The 19,795-nt window shown below is 41.1% G+C and overlaps 1 protein-coding gene across 1 annotated transcript in view; it reads left to right on the top strand.

The window, feature by feature from the left end:
- The first annotated feature begins 8,329 nt into the window (after window positions 1–8,329).
- Window positions 8,330–19,795, top strand: part of FOCAD (focadhesin) — an 88,714-nt gene continuing 77,248 nt past the window's right edge. The window contains exons 1-5 of the mRNA XM_064405765.1: window positions 8,330–8,419; window positions 12,270–12,372; window positions 12,811–12,902; window positions 15,763–15,837; window positions 17,482–17,636. Coding sequence (XP_064261835.1) covers window positions 12,846–12,902; window positions 15,763–15,837; window positions 17,482–17,636 — 287 coding nt within the window. The 5' untranslated portion in view covers window positions 8,330–8,419; window positions 12,270–12,372; window positions 12,811–12,845. The remainder of the gene's footprint in view (window positions 8,420–12,269; window positions 12,373–12,810; window positions 12,903–15,762; window positions 15,838–17,481; window positions 17,637–19,795) is intronic.

Raw genomic sequence — 19,795 nt, forward strand, 5'->3', positions numbered from 1 at the left:
TCTTATGCAGAAAATATAAAAAAAAATCATAGCCAATCTTGATCCAAGCTAGATATTGATTACAATGGCCTCAACCAGAGCCAGAAAGTTAAAACAAGCCTACAGCTGATCTTACACATGCAACAAGGAGTATGTCTAAGTTTCCTTGTAATGCCACTCTGGCTGTCAGGATCTAATGGTAGAATACTATATCTGGATTGGCTTTCTTTGGTTAGTTACATAGGATGAACAAATGCCAAGCAGCCTGAGCCAAATGTGCCTGTTTTGAGGTTTTATTGGCTTGTTAATTTCTAACCACAAATCAAATTGAAAATAAGCACTTCAGATAGAAACATATAAAACCTCTTACCAATAGGAAAGATCTAGAAGATCAAGGGCTGTGTGATTTAGAACACAACATAAAACAGTTTCTAATTCACCACTGGTCACCTCAAAGGAACATAGTAATAACAACAGAAGATAAATGTAAAAAGAGACCTTGTCTATGCACAATATTACAGTATAGAAGGGGGGTTTTTTTGTGGGTTTTTTTTGGTTGGTTTGGGTTTTTTTTGTTGGGTTGTTTTTTTTTGTTTTGTTTTGTTTTGTTTTGTTTTGTTTTGTTTTGTTTTTGTTGGTTTGGTTTTTTTTTTGTGGTCTCTAGGGTCACATAAGGAAATTCATTGAAAGTGAATTCTTCATGAAAGACCTAAAAGGAAGTGTTTAGAGGTTTATTTCCTCACAATGTTGGTGCCCCTAAAGGAAATGCTGCTAAAGTCAAATTCTCTATTCTGTTTACAGCTGTGTAATGACTAAGTTCAGAAAACACGTTTTGGATTTCCCCAGCCATAGCCAGGACAGTCTGATCACATGTGCAAGGGAGATATTAGGGAGTAACTTCACTGAAATCAGTGTTCTCAGTTTCTGGCCTGACAGGAAATCACCCCATTAGCAATCAGTCAACTATAAAACAATTATGTGACCATCTTCACTTTGTGTCAGGTTCTTGTGGTGGCAGCAACCCCCATTTGAATCCAAGTCACGGCACCAAAAACACTGTCATGGATTGACCTTGTCTGTATGCCAGGCACTCGCCAACTTCTCTCTCTCACTTTCCTCTGCAGCTGGACAAGGGAGAGAAAATACAACAGAGGGTTCATAGGTTGAGATAGGGATAGAGAAATACTACTCATGAAATATTGTTATGAATGAAACAGGCTTGAATTAAGATATTAACTGAATTTATTACTAACAAAATCAGAGCAGGATAATGAGAAGTAAAGTAAGACCTTAAAAGCAAGTTATTTCCACTCTTCCCTCCTTCCCAGTTCTACCTCCTTCTCCCCAGCAGCCCATGGAGACAGGGAACAGGGGTTATGGTCAGTTCATCACATGTTCTTTCTCCCACTGCTCAGGAAGGGGACTCCTTCCCTTGCTCCAGTGTGGGGTGTCTCCCACAGGAGACACTTCTCCATTAACTTCTCCAGTGTGAGAAGTCCATGGGTAAGTGGGACGTCCCCATCCCATGGGTAAGTCCCTCACAGACTGCTGCAGCGTGGGTCACTCTTCCACGGGGTGGAGTCCTTCAAGGACAGGCTGCTCCAGCCTGGGTCCCCCATGGATCACAAGTCCTCCCAGGAAAGCTGCTCTGGTGTGGGCTCCTCTCTCCCCAGGTCTGCAGGTCCCTGCCAGGAGCCTGCCCCAGCACAGGCTTCCCACGGGGTCCCAGCCTCCTGCCAGGCACCCCCTGCTCAGGTGTGGATCTCCTGCAGAGGCTTTAGGTGGATCTCTGCATGCCTGTGATCCTCCATGGGCTGCAGCTGCTTCACCATGGTCTGCACCACGGGCTGCAGGGGAATCCCAGCTCCAGCACCTCCTTCTGCAGTGACCTTGGTGTCTGCAGAGTTGTTCCTCTCACAAGTTCTCACTTGGATCTTCCCTGGCTGCAGTTATATCTGCACAATGACTTCCATTTTCCTTTTAAATCTGTTATCACAGAGATGTTACCATCATTTTTAATCAGCCTGATCTTGGCCAGTGGCACGTCCATCTTGGCTGGCTTTGGCTCTGCCAAACATGGAGGAAGCTTCCAGGAGCTTCTCACAAGAGCAATCCCTGTACCCTCCACTACCAAAACCTGGCCATGCAAACCCAGTATACACTATTAGTTACCATTAGTTAACACTATAAGTTGACTATTATCTAATTCAGGAATTTAGGCATAAGATGACCACCATGTCTTGGTCATGGAATACTTATGTTATTCTATAGCTTCATTACAAGAGTATCGGAAAGGTACAAGACTATACTATCCTCACACTTTCATTGTGAAAGCCATAAACTAGCCAAATCTTCTTTATTCCCAGTATCACTATAAATGAGTGAGAATCTGAAATGGCTTAACATTACCTTGGTGAAAAACTTCTAGTGAAAACCAGATTTTTAAATCAGTGATAAGTACTCATATAGCCACTGGGTCTTAGCGGTCCTCATCTTTAATGAATCCATGATTATGCCCTCACTGATTCAGGAAGTAGTTTTACTCCAACTTTATGGATGGCAAATTGAAGTAAAGAACTAAATTATTTTACCAGGAAAAAATCAGATAAGGCATAATGGTTGAAAGCAGTTAAACACAGTGAGAAGAAAGTTTGGCCCTGAAAAAAATATAATAATAAAAAAAAAATTAGAAAAAAGCATGTAAGCAAAAGGAGTATTGGAGAACAGAGAAACCAAAATACACAGCTAGTTCAACAATCAATGAAAAATTATTTTACAGAGGTGACATTTGAGAGAACATTGCAAAGTTTAAGGAATATATTACATATATATTTTCAGAAGTCTGGCTTGATATCAAGCTTAGGAGCTTGATAGGCACATTTCAGAAATCTAAACAAAAATCATATGAATCAGAAATAGCAACTTTCACATATGAGAAAGCTGTAAAACATGATTGCTCAACATACAGGAGTCAGCCAGTAATCACAGCATAGTAAGGAAGCCAGAAGTAATTTTTATGAAGTCATAGAGGGGCACAAAATAGAATTAAGACGGCTGGACATGTTTTGCCAGCTGCTACAAGGAGATTGATAAATCTGCAGCCAGTATATTCTGACTTGCCATTCAGAATTCAGATGCCCTTCCATATAAGCTCTGTGTGGTCCACTGAATTAAATAGATTTTACTAGTAAGCAGGTGTACTTCATTTACACTTCTCCTAATGGCAGGCATCCCTCAATGAACAATGAATTTCCTATCAGAATATTTTTCATCACCATGTGTCATCAATTCCAGACATTTTTGCATATATATTTACAATTTCCAGTACAAAGTTCCCAGCTTTCCAGAAGATACAAATGCAAAAAGCATGCTATCCTGATTTACTGCAATTTCCACCTTTCAATGCTTTGCTGCCTCACCCATTCTCCATTTATCTGTTCCTCAGACAGCATTAAACTAACCAAAACTATACATTTTATCTGCTTCAGATTGCAAATACATACAAATATATGTGTCTGCATGTGTAGAAAATAAATACTGTATGTACATATATATAAACATAGAGCAAGAGCAATAGTTTCCCATCACATCATTCATCAGTGTTCTGCCCTTGCATCCTCACCTCAAGGAAATCCTTGAGAGACTTCTCCTTGAGAAGTTGGTGAGTGCCAGGGTAAAAAGGTGCAATGATTCTTACGAAAAAGAATGCCAGGAGCCTTGCAAGTCTTTCAGGGGGGTTCTAGAAAGAGATACATTCTCCCCTCAGGCTCATTGTCTCCAGGCTAAACAACCCCAGCTTCCTCAAGTGCTACTTGTGTATTTTGTCCTCCAGACGCTCCACCAGCTTTGCTCTCCTCCTCCAGATACATGCTGTGGCATAATGTCTGTTCTGTAAGGAAGGAGGGGCCCAAAACTGAACACAAGATTCAAGGTGCAGCCTCAGCAGTAAGGAGATGATCGTGTCCCTGGTCTTGCTAAAGTCACATCACAACTTGCAAACACACACTGAGTAAATTTAAACAAATGAATAGTCTTGTAATCTCAGTGACAACAATTGGAATACTCATGTATTTTAGTCACTCCTGAGCAGTCTTCTCGTAGTCTTGTGACATTAGCTAACATCCATTTAAAGAAAAAAAGTGGAAGCATAAAACAATCTAAATCACATCCTTAACTTCATTCCTTGAGTCCTCCTTCACTGTGCTGCACCATGTAAATGAAAGCAGAATGCAGTTTGTTATTTTGGAGTCTAGTGAGGCTCAGCTTCTATCACTCGTCCTTGGCTGTTAACACTGTATCTCGTTCATTGCTGCCCATGAGAGTATGAAGGTTAACCACCTACAAAGTTACATCTGGATTGTGCAAAGGAACAACAGTTACGTCTGCCTGCAGTTTACTGCAAGTGTTCATCACCTGCTCATACTAGTGATGTTTGGCCCCACTGTACCTTTCCTAAGTTGTATTATCCAGCACTCGAAGGATCCATTTGTACTCATGTGCACATCCTGGCAATAAGGTTTCAAAAGTATTTCTGCCTTGTGTGGGACATAAATTTGTTACAGTGTATTCCACAACAAGGGGGTGACTTCTTTCTAATATCGTAATTGTTGCCACTGCTTTAATAAAATCAGGTCTAGTTGTACAGAGTAGTATGAAACCAGTCTCTGGTGAGGTCCAAATTTCAGTGTTATCACTCCACTAGCTATTTATTTTCATTCATGAACATATAAATTAAAGGGCTTTGTAGGATCCATGACCCTGAGAGTGAAAACTGATGCCAAAAATTCTTCTATCTCTTTGAAAATTCTCTGCCACTCGATACAATCAATGGGAAACTGAAACAGTTTCTAACAGTGCTAGCAAATATCTTTGCCAGAAATATGCCTCAAATTTCCTACATTACCCAGTAAAGCAAGTGCAGTACAGACAGTCAAAAAAGCCAGGGGCTTTGCTTGCACTAATACAAAGAGAGGTTTTTTTATCTATGAACTCCTACAGAATAAACTTCAGTATGGCATTTCAAGCCTAATCTTGTGAGTTGCAGAGTTCTCCCTGGCAAGAGTTAAGCAACTTCCACTCTTATTCATCTCAATACCCAGTGAGGATACAAATCAGAGACCCTTTTCTCAGTTCTGCCCTCACACTGGATTTGCGTCGAAGTCCACAGAAGCTCTGCATGGGTAGGGTGATGGCCCTTCATAGCTGACTACTGTTTGGAACAAAAGCAGCTGCATTGAAAGTTGAATGCATGTTAGATGAGCCTTTTTAGTTGTAATGGCTAAAGACTTAGCTGACTAGGCAGGTCCATTTGCTAAAACCGTATTTAATTATCAGGCTCAAGAGATTTAAAATAAATATATTTCAATAGTGGTAGGTTTTGCTGCTATTGATTTCTGCAATATATTCTTAACTGGAACTTTTGTTATTCCTCTGCTTCATGATTAAAGCCAGAATTGCTTTCTGGTTTGGATAAAATTCCATGTAAGAAATGAGATATGCAGATTAGGCCATTATCAGTGCTATTACTGTATGATTTTAATTTGCATAGTAACCTTCACTGGGAGACTTCACAGCACATTACAAATTCTGCTAAGAGAACCTTCTGGCATTTCTTGAAGAGCATTACCGTGCATAACCCCTCATAGGATTACATTGTCCCATAATAAAACAACTTAGAATATCGTAGAAAAGGCGTAACTGGACACAAGGACTCCTGCCTAGTTCTTTTCCTGGAAGAAAATTCACAAGCCAGAGAACAGGGCAGTTTTCACAGATTTGCTGATCTTTTCAAGGACTCTTATCACACAAACTGGAATGTGGAAATGCTATTTGGTAGCTCAATACAAGCTAGCTGAATTCTATTTTTATTATTTTTTATATAACAAATAGGCCACATTAAGACCAGCGGGAAATTGTGTTGGAGACACATCCCAAATTTGTCAAATTTCTTTCAAAAGGAAAAACTGATTTCAAAAATTTTCTAGGGAAATAATTTTTCAGCACAATCTGCAGCACATATGAACTGCTCTGAATCAAACCCAGTAAAAACCTCAACACTGATGCTACCTTCAGAACCCCCAAGTATTTCTCCTGCTTTAATGGAAGACCTTGAAAGCTGGGGACACCACTTCAGGCCACTACAGAAAACATACCTCAGTTTCACAGCCAGGCTCTATAAGCCTTGCAAGTTGAAAGGCAATCAACAGCAGTATCTGCAAATTTAAGTATGTCCTTTAAGAGATATCTTCTGCTTTTTTCCTGCTTCTGAGATACCAGCATAGAAAAATACGTTATTAAAACAGATTGAGACCATAGGACAGTAAATGATTTCACAAAGATGAGATGGCTTCCTTTTGTCTCATCTCAAGACACAGCTGAGTCTCTGGAGCTACCAAGAGCCCTTTGTGAGAGCATTCCTGTTACATGCACTCAGTGCTCTCACACCTCAATGTCCTTAGATGACCTGCATGAAACTCAGGGCTTAGAAACAGTGCTAGAAATTACACCTCACAGTCAAGTAATCCATAGAAAGGATGCGATACCCCTGATATTCTCACACCAAGCATGAAACCTCTGCTGTCAAAGCAAGATTCTTCACAGTGTCAACACACCCAGAATGGTCTGCACCAAAATAAATTGCTATGTGCTCCTTTAATCTCAGGAGATCTTATTGCAGTTTGCACCAAATTGAAAGCCATTTTGGCAAATGCTCAGTTGGGCAGTAGCACACTTGGAATTGTACTCGTAACTAAGGCTCCCATGTCTAGAGCACAACATGGAGAAGTTTCTCTGGATGAGATGCTGCTGAGATATGCTTCACCTGTCAAGCAAACTCTGCAACCTGGCAATTATAAAATGAAAAGTTCTGTACAGGCAGTCAAAAATGCCAGGGGCTTTGCTTGCACTAATACAAAGGGAGTTTTTATCTACGAATTCCCACAGGATAAAATTCAGTATGGCATTTCAAGCCTAATCTTGTGAGTTGCAGAGTTCTCCCTGGCAAGAGTTAAGCAATTTCCACTCTTGTTCATCTCATCTCAATACTCTGTGAGGATACAAAACAGGGACTTTTGTCTCAGTTCTGCCCTCACACTGGATTTGCGTCGAAGTCCATGGAAGTTCTGCATGGGTGGAGGGATGGTGCCTTCATAGCTGACTACTAAGCACAAAACGTCAACAAACCAACCTGTCAATGGCAAGATGTTCTTCGATGAAGCAGAAAGCATGGAATGGGCAGAGGAGACTAAACACTTCCTTTGGATTCATGTCACCACCTTAGAGATGGACTGAAATACATCCTTGTGAAAGCTCCTACAGGTCCTTTTTCCTCATGATGCTTCAGCATCAGGCAGACATGGGAGCCCATCTTGGCCCGAGTGCACTGAGCAAAAGCCATGTCACAAACACGTGTATGTGCTGCTTGAAAACAGTTGCTGCAGAGAGGTCATGGATAAAGCAAGCAAGTCCACACGTTCTCTGGGATCTGACTGATCTTCCCTTTGTATTGTACACTTGTAGGCAGCTCAAGAGAATACAGTGAGTCACTTCTGGGCTTTTAGTCCCTCTTGGAAGTGGGAGTGCATGTGTTTCCACCAATTCAATGCAGGCAGTGGAAGGGCTCTTTGGATACCATAAACTGCCTACAGCTTTAGCTGGTGAAACTGAAAACAATGTATTAGTGATCTTTTTAAATGCAAAAAACTGAAGAAATACTAGACAGACTTTTCTACATTTCCTTTTGTTTCTTATTTGTCAGCATTCCACTACTTTCAGCTCAAACCAACTCAGAGAAGATAACCTTGAGAGAGAATAATCTAACCTTAGAGAATAACCCAACCATTTTAAAACAAATTCCTTTCAGAATATTTCTGGTTTTTTCGAAGATATTTTCACTGAGAGGCATTCTTATACATGCCTCGCAGAAGGTGTGTGTTGCTTTGATGTTAGGGAACAGAAGTGCTGTTTTGTATTAAACGAACAACCTTAACTGAGAATACACGTACGGATGTGTGGTTACCAGTTAGTAGCATAGCAGTTACAAAAATACATCAGAACTGGGTTTAAACTCTTCTTTTGTCTTTGAGAAAGCTGCACCCTTGATATTCTTAGAGGTGTTTTCCAACCTAAGTGATTCTGTGATTACGTGGCGACCTGCAGCAACCAGAACATCATTTATTCTTCACGTCCAGGGTCTTCCCGATGTGCCTGCAGCTTGCTGATGACTGCCTGCCGAAGCATTTAGGAGGCGGACGACACTGGCCCTGCTCTAATTCCGAAGCCGATGAAGAGCTGCGCACCGGCGCTGCCGCGGCCCCTCACACCCCGCCGCCGCTGCGCCTGCGCCAGGCGCCGCGCATGCGCGCTGTGCGCGGCCGGTTGCGGGCGGCGGCGCGGCCGTGGCGGAGGCGCAGCGAGCCCGGCCCGGCCCGGCCCGGCCGAGGTGAGGGGGGGGGCCCCGGGGAGCGCGGGGCGGGCGGCGGGAGCGATCCGCGGCGGCAGGACGGCAGCGAAGTAAAGGCAGCCGCCGCTGCTGCCCTGTGTGAGGGGGTGTTGGTTGTTTTACGTTTTTGTTGAAAGCTGGTAGCTCTGAGATGTTTGCCTGTGTCGCACGCAAGCCGTAAGGGTGTGTGCAGGTGTTCTCACTCCTGGCCTGGTAGGAACACCAGTTTGAATCGAGAGTCCTTAAAAGGAGCCAATGGCTCTGAGCCCGCAGGCGAGAAATGTGGTCTCGGTGCTCCCTGCGCTGTTTTTCTGTTACGTGGCTTAACTTACCTTGACAGAGATGCTTCTGGAGAACTGGACTAGATCCAGAAGTATAATGCAGTGACAGCCTCTCTGTGGTTCACGTGAATTAGCAATGCTTGTCCCTCCTAGTGTTAGGATGCTTTATTAGATTTGCGTGGCAAGGATGTGGTAGCAGAAAGGTTACAGGGGTGGCCTCTGGGAGAAGCTGCCAAAACCTTTCCTCATGTCTGGCAGAGCCAATGCCAGCTGGCTCCAAATGGACCGGCCACTGGCCGGGGCCAAGCCCATCAGGGATGGTGGCAGCACCTCAGGGATAACAAGTTTAAGAAGGTGAAAAACTGCTACACAACAGCAGCCCAAGGAGAGAAGTGAGAACATGAGAGAAACCGCCCTGCGGACACCAAGGTGCAGAAGGCGGGAGAGGAGACGCTCCGGATGCTGGAGCAGAGATTGCTCTGCAGCCCATGGTGAAGACCGTGGTAAAGTAGCCCGTGCGTGTTGCAGCCCATGGAAGTCCATGGTGAAGCAGGTGTCCACATGCAGCCAGTGGAGAACCCCTGCTAGACTGGTTGGATGCCCAAAGGAGACTGTCACTCCATGGAGAGGAAGCCATGCTGGAACAGGCTTCTGAAAGGACCAGTGGGACCATGGAGGCAGGAACCCATGCTGAAACAAGTTTTCTGGCAAGACTTAGGATCCACAATTGAGCAGTCTGTTCCTGAACACCTGTAGCCCATAGAAGGGACCCATGCTGGAGCAGTTAATGAAGAACTGCAGACTGTTGTTGGGATCCCATGCTGCAGCTGGGAAAAGTGTGACTGTGACCTTATTTCCTGATCCCCTACTCCATTTATGGGGAAGAGGTAGAGAAGTTGTAGTGAGTGAAGTTGACCCCAGAAGGAAGGAAAGGTGGGGGGAATGTGTTTCTAAATCTTTTTATATTTCCTTTTATTCTACTCAGTTTTCATTGGTAAAAATAAATTTCCTTGGCTTGAGTCAGTTTTCCCTATAACAGTAATTGCTGATTGATCTTCTCTCATTATGTCATAAGCCCTTAATCATATTTTTACCCCTTTTCCAGTTGAGGGGCAGTGATAGAAAAACTTTTTGGCTGGCTTGCAGTAAGGCAAGCTTAAGGTTACACAGATGCTTATGGCTTACATTGACTAAGTTGGGTAAGCAAGCTGAGGTCCCTTTCCAATACCTTGTTTTTTTTCTTTCTTTATCTTGCGTGTCTGTGTGGATGGTTTTGGGGTGGATGGTTTTTAAGTGTGTGGTTAATGGTGTATCACGGAATGTCCTGAGGTGGAAGGGACCCACAGTCTTAGAATCGTAGAGGTTGAAAAAGACTTTCAAGATCATCAAGTCCAGCATTTAACTGAAAAACACAATTTCAGCTAAACGATAGCCCAAAGTCCCACATCCAGTCATTTCTTGAATACTTCCAGGGGTGGTGACTCCGCCGCTTCCATCCTTGTGGGTTTTCAGGACTCCACTGGATTTGGTAGAGAGGAAGATTCAGACCAGTTTTGATGAGAGGATTGGACTACATGAACTCTGGAAATTTTGTTCTAAAACTGTCTGATTCAATGATTCTTACTAGGAATAATACACATGGATATGGATTTACCAAGGAAAAATTATGCCTGACCCACATGATTGTCTTTAATGAATAATAATTGGGTTTGCAGTCGAGTGGAGGAGTAAGTGTCATTTACTTCCTCTTCAACAAGGTTTTCAACACTGTCTCCCCCACTGTTCCTGTATCAAAGGTAGGATGTGTTTCTGCTGGCAGGGCTGCCCTCTGCATGGACTAGAAGAACAGGTGATAGAAACCTGAGGAATTTCAGCAATGACAAATGCCCTGTCTTGGCCCACCACTTAGGGATGGGCTGGGGAGTAGTTCTGTGGTGGCCGTAGGCCCTGGCAGGCATTGCCCTAGGATGTGTGGCAGAGCTCTGACTGGGTGCGATCTGTCCGCCTACACTCAACACTTAGATCTCATATTGACATGCCCAGTTCTGGATCCTTGTGTAGGGAGAAATAGTGAGTGAATTCAGCAGAGATCACGGAGGTAATGGGGCTGGGGCCCTTTCCCTGTGAGGAGAGGCTGTGGTTTCTAGGACCGTTCAGCTGGGAAAAGGGACAGCTGAATAGTGCTAGCCAATAGCAGCCCTGACACCAGTGGGAGGGGATGAAAGAAGGCATAGCCAGGCACTTCTCTGGAGTTCTTGGAAAAAAGAGCTAAAGGTTAGTGATGGAGAAAAAGCTTTTGTTGATCAGGACAGCTCAGTAAAGTGGTGCCTTCCCTGATCTTGAGAGGTTTTCAAAGCCAAACTGGAGCAAAGCTTTGAGCAACCTGGTCTGACTACATGACTGAACTTCCTTTGAATGGAAGGTTGAAAAAAAAAGCATCTTTAGGTCTCTGCCAGCCTTGATTATTCATGTATCCTGTAAACTTTATGGACATTCCATATGGATACGCTGTTACCTTTGCTAAGGGTGAATGCTGAAGACTGAGGAACTGTTTAGGTAGTATTTAATTTAATTGCACTGATACAGCTGTTGCATTGTATCTATCCTGTGGATGTTTAGTTTAGATTGATAGAAATTTAGGATTTGTGTCTGATTCAAGGGCAACAGACTTCTAGTCTATTTGGAAGAGCTGATTTGTGCTTACATTGAAAGTAAGTTCTGTGCTTGTAATGATTCTCTGTAGTAGTTTTTCCTTTTAATGTAGGTAAAAAAAAAATTACCTGATGAGAGATACAATATAATTCCAGTGTGTTCATGCCAAAACTATCCAGGAAGGAGCCTTACCTCATTTTTCTGCTTCGTGGGTAGAAATGAGGGGGCTTGGGTTTATGTATACAGATAGGCTGATCTATCTAGATATATCTTACCCATGCTTAAGAGATCTAGGTACATCTGGAATTGTTTGCTGTAGCAATATTTAAAATTTTTAAAAGCAAGCTATCAGCTCTAGTTTGAGTATTCATTTATTATATGGACACCTATTGTCTCAAAATGCCATAACATCTATTCTAAAACTATACATAGCATACCAGCATCAGTGTTGGTTATTTTCCCTCCTGCATTTTCAGACATGTAATCCACAAGTATTTGGCAATACCTCACTGCTTAACTGTGAGGAATTTATGTTCACTGATCTATTAATGTAGCCATTAATTTTGAGTTTTCCTGCCACAAATGGTATTTTTGTGGCACATGCTGTGTTGCTTGTATCCAGGCTTTAATTCCATCTTTTTTTTTTAAAGTCAGTGGCAAGATTCTGAATGTACCACACTGATAGCAGGTCTTGAAATTTGAGTATTTTGCATGTATATATTTACTCAGTGCTTATTGCAAAGGATTATGCTTAGGTTTTCAACAAGTACTACTTTTTTGTTTTTTTGAGCAAGCCATTCCAAGGCACTGGAGGTGAGTTTACTATAAACTCATATATAAAAATATTTGAGTATTTGCCATGGCCATCAGTTTCATTGGTGGGCAATAAACTGACTTCTGATTTCTCTTAAATGTAGGTTCACATGTGCTTGTGAGTACCTGCATAGTCCAACTTACAGAGAAGGTTTTCACTTCAAGTGTTCCAGCCCCTAACTACAATTAACATTTTCAGTCTCACAGGTTAGTCTTTTGTTTGTTTTACTTCTGGTTTTGCATGAAATTATATAAAGTTTGTGGATAATTTTGCATTTTAAATAATATTTGTGAGACTGTGAACATTCTTTTTGACCTCTCTTATTTTCGGTTCAGTGATATATACTTAAAATGCTCTCAGACTACACATATGCTGTGCCATATAGAATAGTATATGTGTTGCAGCTTTAAGAAATGTCTGTAATCCATTCTTTGTGCAGGACCAATGAGTATTCACAATTTCTTGGGTTCAAACCCAAAAGACAAAGTGATATGGTAGACTTCAGAGGGGGAAGAAAATGCTGTAATGCTTGCATGTGTCGTTAAATACAACATAAATTGGAGGGCAATGGGAATCAAGAGGGTGTAAAAAATAGTATGCTGTCCTTCCTAATCCTAAGTATATTTTTTTAATATCTCTTGTAGGGTGAAATTTGACAGTGTCATATGACAGAACCAAAATGTTGGATGACATCAAGAAGCGATTTGAATTTCCTAATGCAGTTGTTCAGTCACAGGTAATATTTTAAAGCATGAAAACAAATCAAGCTGTCTGTGGAAATTTTTGTTCTAACAGCTGCTGCTCATCTGCCTATCTGTTTGTTTTTTTCAAAGTCAGAAGACCAGAGAAACAGAGTATTCTTAAATCACATCAAATCCTAATTGCTCTCTCTGTGTAATTGAAACACAGGACATAATTGCTCATCACTATAAAGTCTCTTAGTAAAATCAGAAACTTTCCATGACTGGAAGGTTGGACTGTGGCCAAGTGGTTTTTAGTGACCTTGTGATCTCAAGAAGCCAGAAATTACAAGATGTTATGTGTGGGGCTGAAATACTTTGTAATATTTAATAGAAATGCTCTGTTTCTTCCTTGATGGTGAGAGCTAATGAACTACTGCAGTCTTGTCTGTCATCAAGGGATAAATATATGCAGCTCAGCTCAACCCCTTTTATTTTCTGATCCACGCATTTGCTCCTCGTCGTTTTCATCTGAAATTATAATGTACAAAAAATGTTTATCATAGTATGTTTAATGGACAGGAAAGAGTAATAGTAGTAATGGTCTCTGGTTCTTTGGTAACATACATGTTCTTTACTTTGGCAATTTCTCATTTCAGTTAAAAAGGTAGCTCTTTGGCTGTAAGTTCATTGCTAATTTCCCTGTTTCCTTCTTCATCCTGTTTTGTATTTGGGATTAAATATGTACCCATTTGTTTGGTGAAGTAAGTTGATCAGAATGCAGTCTGTACGACCTGGTGCCTCTCTTGCTTCTTCATTTCGGTCAGTTCACCTTGGTTTAACAGTAATTAGATTTGAAAGAGAGATCCAAGGCTACTTGTCATCAACTTGGCATTTGGGAGAGAAAGCTGGAGTTCATCTAAGGACTAGCAGAGAGTCTTGCACTGCAGATGAGGTTATACCATTAGCCTTGATGAGTAGGACTCGGCATTTTTGAAGCAGTTAATTTTTCTTTAGCGCAGAATGTCCCTGTAGTACACTGTTGTATTGCTTAAATGTCTTGGCTCATTATTACAGCTGCACATCATTAAGATCTACTAATGTTGTTTGGTTGATTTTGTCCTGTTCTTTGGCTGTTTTGATAGTTTCCAGTTGTATTCTGACCCTGGAAAGCACTCTGTAATCTTCAAACTATAATCAGGTCAGGATTCAACTTCATGAGAGATGTCTCCTCTTTCTGGGACCAACCAAGATATCTGCTCTGCAGAGTGTGTAGTCTACATATGATTAGAAAAGTGAGGAACTTGAGCACAGATTTGTAGGTTGTGAAGTTTTACTGCTTATTCAAGTTCTAGAAGTGCAGGGAGCTAATCGACATTTTCACTTTCCTGTATAGCTAGGTCTCTGCAAAAGCCAAGTTTCTATTGATAAGCCCTTTTTCCTGTGTAACAGATGTGTCTTAAGGATGTAGGTGTGAATTAACTTCTGAAGGTTCTTTTAAGCAGGAAGAAGATGTAGGCTTCCCTTGTAAATGCACTGAAAGAGATCTGATCTGCCTGGGGAGCACACTGTTGCTCTTGTGATGGGTTAGTTGTAACCAGAGATAAATCTCTGACTTGGTCCCATTTTCTCCTTCCATTTCCTCAAGAGTAAGATTTCCAAATAACCTGTCTTTTTAAGTCAAATTTGTTTGAGTATATTTCCTTACTTGTGAAAGCATAGTCCTTGTAATCAAGGAGTGCTTTGGGTGCTGTCTTTACAAGAAATATAAGCTCTTATTTAGGTTTGTTATGACAGGTTAGCAACTGGTGCATGACTGAAGTGGAAATAAATCTTGAAAGGAGAAGGAGCCTTGAAATACTGAAAATAGTCTGTTCCTGTCTCTTTATATACTAACAAAAATGAAATGCTAATTTTTATTTTTATTCATTGCTGGCCTACTTTACTTTTTCCAAAAGTAATGATCTGTCATTAGCAGAGAAGAGTAGATGCAGCAGCTGTTCTGGGCACATTGATAGTCTGAAACACTTTTGTGCTGTTACTATGAAAACATATCTTTCTGTGTCTTTCACAAAAATTGGTTTTCTGTGTAACAGTATCAATAATTATTAAACAAGACAGAGTAAGATATTACAGATGAGTCAGAAAACAAAAGCCTAGGTTCAAACAATCTGACGCCTTTGTGTGTATTTCAGTTCACGTTTAGATTTTGAAAGACAGTTTGAGGATATCAGACTTCTACTGAAATACAATGAGGAACTTAATCTTTACCTCAAAAGACTGAACCTGTGCTGTTTTGAGGAACTGGAGCTTTTTGTTTTGAAGACCTTGACTATTTAAAACTTGTTAATGATTTCTGCCATGGCATAGCTTAATAAGGAGTAATGCTAATGTCAAATGTCCTGTTTAAAGTAAATGAAATATTTCTGGCAGGAGCTGTGATAAAGTGCCAAGTGCTTAAGGCAGAACTTGTGGTGCAAAAGTTTGGGTAATTGCTTAGATATGCAGTGTTCTGCTTTTAAGGACATGGAGATCTGTGCAGCAATGGAGGTATAAGGTATATAGTTTATTGAAGTTGTTGCATCAAAATATCTGCAATTCCAAAATACCTATGTACCTGTAAAAAGAGGCCTTTGGACGTATGTGGATCCCTGTGGAAGTTTGTTTCTTTTGTGCCTCAGCATAACAGTAAAAGTGCGTATATTAACATTATGGAAATTTTGAAATTTCTGAAGCCTATTTCAGCTTCAATATCTCTGAGGTTGGTATTTCAGTCATAATAAAATTATCATAAACAACAGCATTGTAAAGACTTCTTAATGGAGAATTTAAAAATAATGCATGTGCTTTTTATTTGTTTTCATTTTATTTCTTTTAATGCATCTTTGTGTGGCTTTTGTTTCTTTTTCTCTTTAGGCAGTGGGCCATCTGATTGCTGCAGTGCTGAAAGAAAAAGTTTCTTCTAAGAAGATCAGACAGGCTTCTGACCAGGTCTGTGGCATTTTTTTCACTTTTGTCTCCTCTTCCATCCTTACATGATTATTCTCTGTGCTTTTTCTAGGTTTTCCCATTTTCCACTGTCTAATTTTAATACAGTTCTAGAAGTTAAATAAGGTAGTTATCAATATGTATTTGGCCATACAGAAACAGTTAAACTCTGGCATCAGAAGAGCAGTTTTGCTTCCATTACTAGACTTAATGGCAGAAGCCTTAATCCTGCAGAATACCTATATCCAGCTATGTTCAGTTTAACAGAGTTTAATTTAGTTATGTTACTGAGAGTGAAGTACGTAGCCTGAGACCTTGTCTCTTGAGTTGGAAATTTGTATACATTGCTATAAAAATTTCAAGAAGTATGGCATTTTACATACCTGCATTGGTGTTATATTTCATATGAAGTAACTAGACCTTGTGTTTATTTGGGAGGGAGCAGGATGTAAAGGCATACTTAGCATTTGCATTTTAAATTAGTCAAGCTCACTTAAGTGCATGTCTTGTTAACAGAGAGGTATATGAAATGCTAGCAATTGTGTCACAGTAAATGGGAAAGGTGTTAGTTAGAATTTGTTCCTCTAGTTTTTCTCCCCAAAAGCTGACATGTCTAGAAATGAACAGAAATTCATCTGTGGATTTGTATTCCACAGTATGGGGACTTCACCCTTACATACCCAGACCTGGAAAGCACTAAGTTTTGATGTGAGGGCGTATTGGAGGTGTGTAGTTTATCTGACAGTTCTTTCACAGTCCTGATCACAATCAAGTTCCCAAATTATGTTCTGGTTTTGAGCTACAAGGTGATATTTTCCCCTTAATGCTGCTTATATAAGGTATTAAACTGAAATACAGCAACACATTCTAACATGCTAGGAAGCAGAAGATTGTGCTGGTTAGACATTGCAGAGTCCCTTTATACTCAAGAGCGTTTTGCAGTGTTGGTTGTTTTAAAACCATCCTTGTTCTCCAGTTGAAAGTCTCAAAGTCAGCAAACTAATCTGTGAATACTAATTTACCATGGAAACCAGCAATAGTTTTGATGGTTACTGCCAAATCTTCGTGCTTACTAGCAAATAGAACTTTGTATTTAGTAAAGGTGACTTATCTTTGGATAGCCCTTCGTACTCCCGTCTTCAACTGTGTGTGCTACACCTTGGTGTAGACACAGCTTGTCATGGCAGTTTGTGAGTTGCCTCCAATTGCATCCTTATTTTTTAACCTGCCTATTGGTGCCCTATCCCTGGATGTGTTCAAGGTCAGGTTGGATGGGATCCTGGGCAACCTGACATGGCATCCCTTTCCGTATCCCAGACTTGGAACTAGATGGTTTTTAAGGTCACTTCCAACACAATCCACTCCATGATTCTATCTGCATAGGCACAGCTGAAAAATTCACGTGTATTACCTTTTTGTCAAAGACAGTAAGTGTTGCCCTACCATGGGCCTAGCAGAGGGCAAGCAAGGACCTGTCCCTGCTTTTCCTGACTTTTCTTTCACTTTTTGTCCTGACTTTCTCAGGAATCAAATCCGTACCCCAGCTACCTCTTGTGCTCTCTAAGGCTTCAGGAGAAGTGTTTGAGATGAACAAAGACAAATCAGTGGATCCTTCTCATTACTTGTGTCCCATGCTTTTGCTTTCAGACTCCTGCTCTGAACCTGCTTTGGGAGAAGTGCTGCAGTGAGAATGTTGCTTTGCGAACAGCCTGCTCCGAGGGCTTGGTGGCACTTGTGGTGGAGAAACATGCTGAGCTTGACTATGTTCTTCATGGAGCTCTCAACCTAATTCCCTCAGCAAGGTAGCGTTTGCTTGCCTAATTTTTGTCAGCTGGTTATCAGTCATGGCTTTTCTCTTACAAATGTAGAGGAAGAAGAGAAGTTCTGTGTCAGTATCTTCAGACACACCATGGCATTAAGGACTGCTACTGCCCTGCCACTCTGCTGGAGGATGTTACTTTCACCTTTGCTGTGTGACAGTGAGGGTCTAAGATAAAAACTCTCAGAGTATTCTATGGATGTAAGCTGAAATTGTTAGTAGTTCAGGCTAGTGCTCTGTACTTTGAACTGTTGAACCTCACAAGTCAATGAAATGCTTAGTTTTGTTGTCCCTACCATAGAAGAGGGAAAGCAAATGATAGCAACTTCCGTTATGAGGGAGTATGTTGTGGTTTAACCTCAGGCAGCAGCCAAGCCTCATGCAGATACTCACTCACTTCCCCGCCAGTAGGATTAGGGAGAGGGTAAAAGCTGGAAAACATGTGGGTTGAAATAAGGAAAGTTTGAGAAAGAGTGAAAAAGCTGTGCACGCAGGCAAGCGGGTGTTCAGCCATCTCCAAGAGAGCAGGGTCCCATCATACGTAATGGTGACTTGGGAAAATAAATGCCATCATTCCAAATACCCCCTCTTCTTTCCCTCAATTTTATGTACTGAGCATGATGTCATATTGTCTGGAATGTCTCTTTGGTCAGTTGGAGTCACCCATCTTGGCTCTGTCTTCTCCCAACCTGTCAAGTACCCCAAACTTCCTCCCCTTTGTGGTAGCATGAAAAGCAGAAAAGGCTGTGTGTAAGCCCTGCTCAGCAATGACAAAAACATCTCTGTATAATCAACCTGTGTTCAGCACAAATCTAAAACACAGCCCCATACCAGCCCCTGTGAAGGGAATTAACCCTATCCCAGCCAAAACTAGCACAGAGGGAAATAACTTCATCAGTTTGTCAAAAACCTGATTGCTTAAATAAAGTGACCATAAGAATGTGTGTTGGGATTAGGAATGCTGCAGTTTGTTTCCTTGTCTGCTGAGGAGAAAATCACTTTACTTTGAAGTTACTTCCTCCTACACAATTCTGGAAATAGAATGCTTACATTTTGTAAGACATTCATTTGTCTTTTGACCTACACTGCCTGTCCAACATACTGAGAAAATGCATTTGAGAGGAGGGAAAGAGGCACTGTGCATAACATTTAGAAATAGGAAATCAAATGAGGATTGGGGAGAGATCTCCAGCCTTGGGAAGACTGGGGAGAAATTTACCAACCTTATTAAGTTCCCTTTTGACTGCTAAGTGGATTTCTGCACCAAGTTGTGTAATTCTCTTGCTAGAAACTAGTAGAGTTATTTTTAACCAAACCAGCTATGTATGAGATGTGTTATGCTGGTAAACTCAGCATAGAGTCTGCAAGAGCTCTGCTATACAAGACATGTTCTTCATCGCTTCTCAGCTTCACATAATCAGTTTTACGCTAAGGTTTCTCATATTAGAAAAATGTGAACTTCTTCTAACCTTGTGACTTGCTTCTTTACAGCTAGGACCTTGCTGTGCTGATTCTGTGCTGGGTTTGCTATAAATAACTACCGTTTTCTAGAAGAGGTTTTGTAAATACATTTTTATAGTATGGGTAATCTCTGCAAACCACTGTCCTCCAGGTGATGAAGTTTTGGGGCATTTTTGAAGTTAAGGGAGGATTCTACGTACATATAACAAATAAGTGAAAGTACCTGTGATAAGACTGTGAGAACCGGAGTCCTGTGGCATAAGGTGGAGTAAAAGTTTTATTAGCTGTGATGCCATCATGATTTTTTGCGTTTTCTTTTTATATACCTTTTATGTATTCTCAGTATTCTTAACATGCATAGTTGAAATTCTTTGTTATGGTGTCTTAGCTTAAGTCCTGATATTCTGCTAGGCCAGAAAACCAAACATGCTAAAGGCCTCACAGCTGGGGGCTGGAAAGGCTCATGTTATCTTGAAAAACCAAGGGCCTTTCTAGAACATATTTTGTAAACTAGGCTCAAGCCCATCTGGGAGGCAATACTTTAGAATAGGGAGATGTCATGCTATTAATTTCAGCTCCTCATTGGGGAATCTTTGTCAAATACGCTAATTTGCAAGGTCTGTGAAATTGTGTACATGATATACTGTGTTTGTGCATTTCAGTGTATTCCACCTTGATGAA

The sequence above is a fragment of the Passer domesticus genome, chromosome Z, assembly GCF_036417665.1.
Source record: "Passer domesticus isolate bPasDom1 chromosome Z, bPasDom1.hap1, whole genome shotgun sequence".
Classification (NCBI taxonomy): Eukaryota; Metazoa; Chordata; class Aves; order Passeriformes; family Passeridae; genus Passer; species Passer domesticus.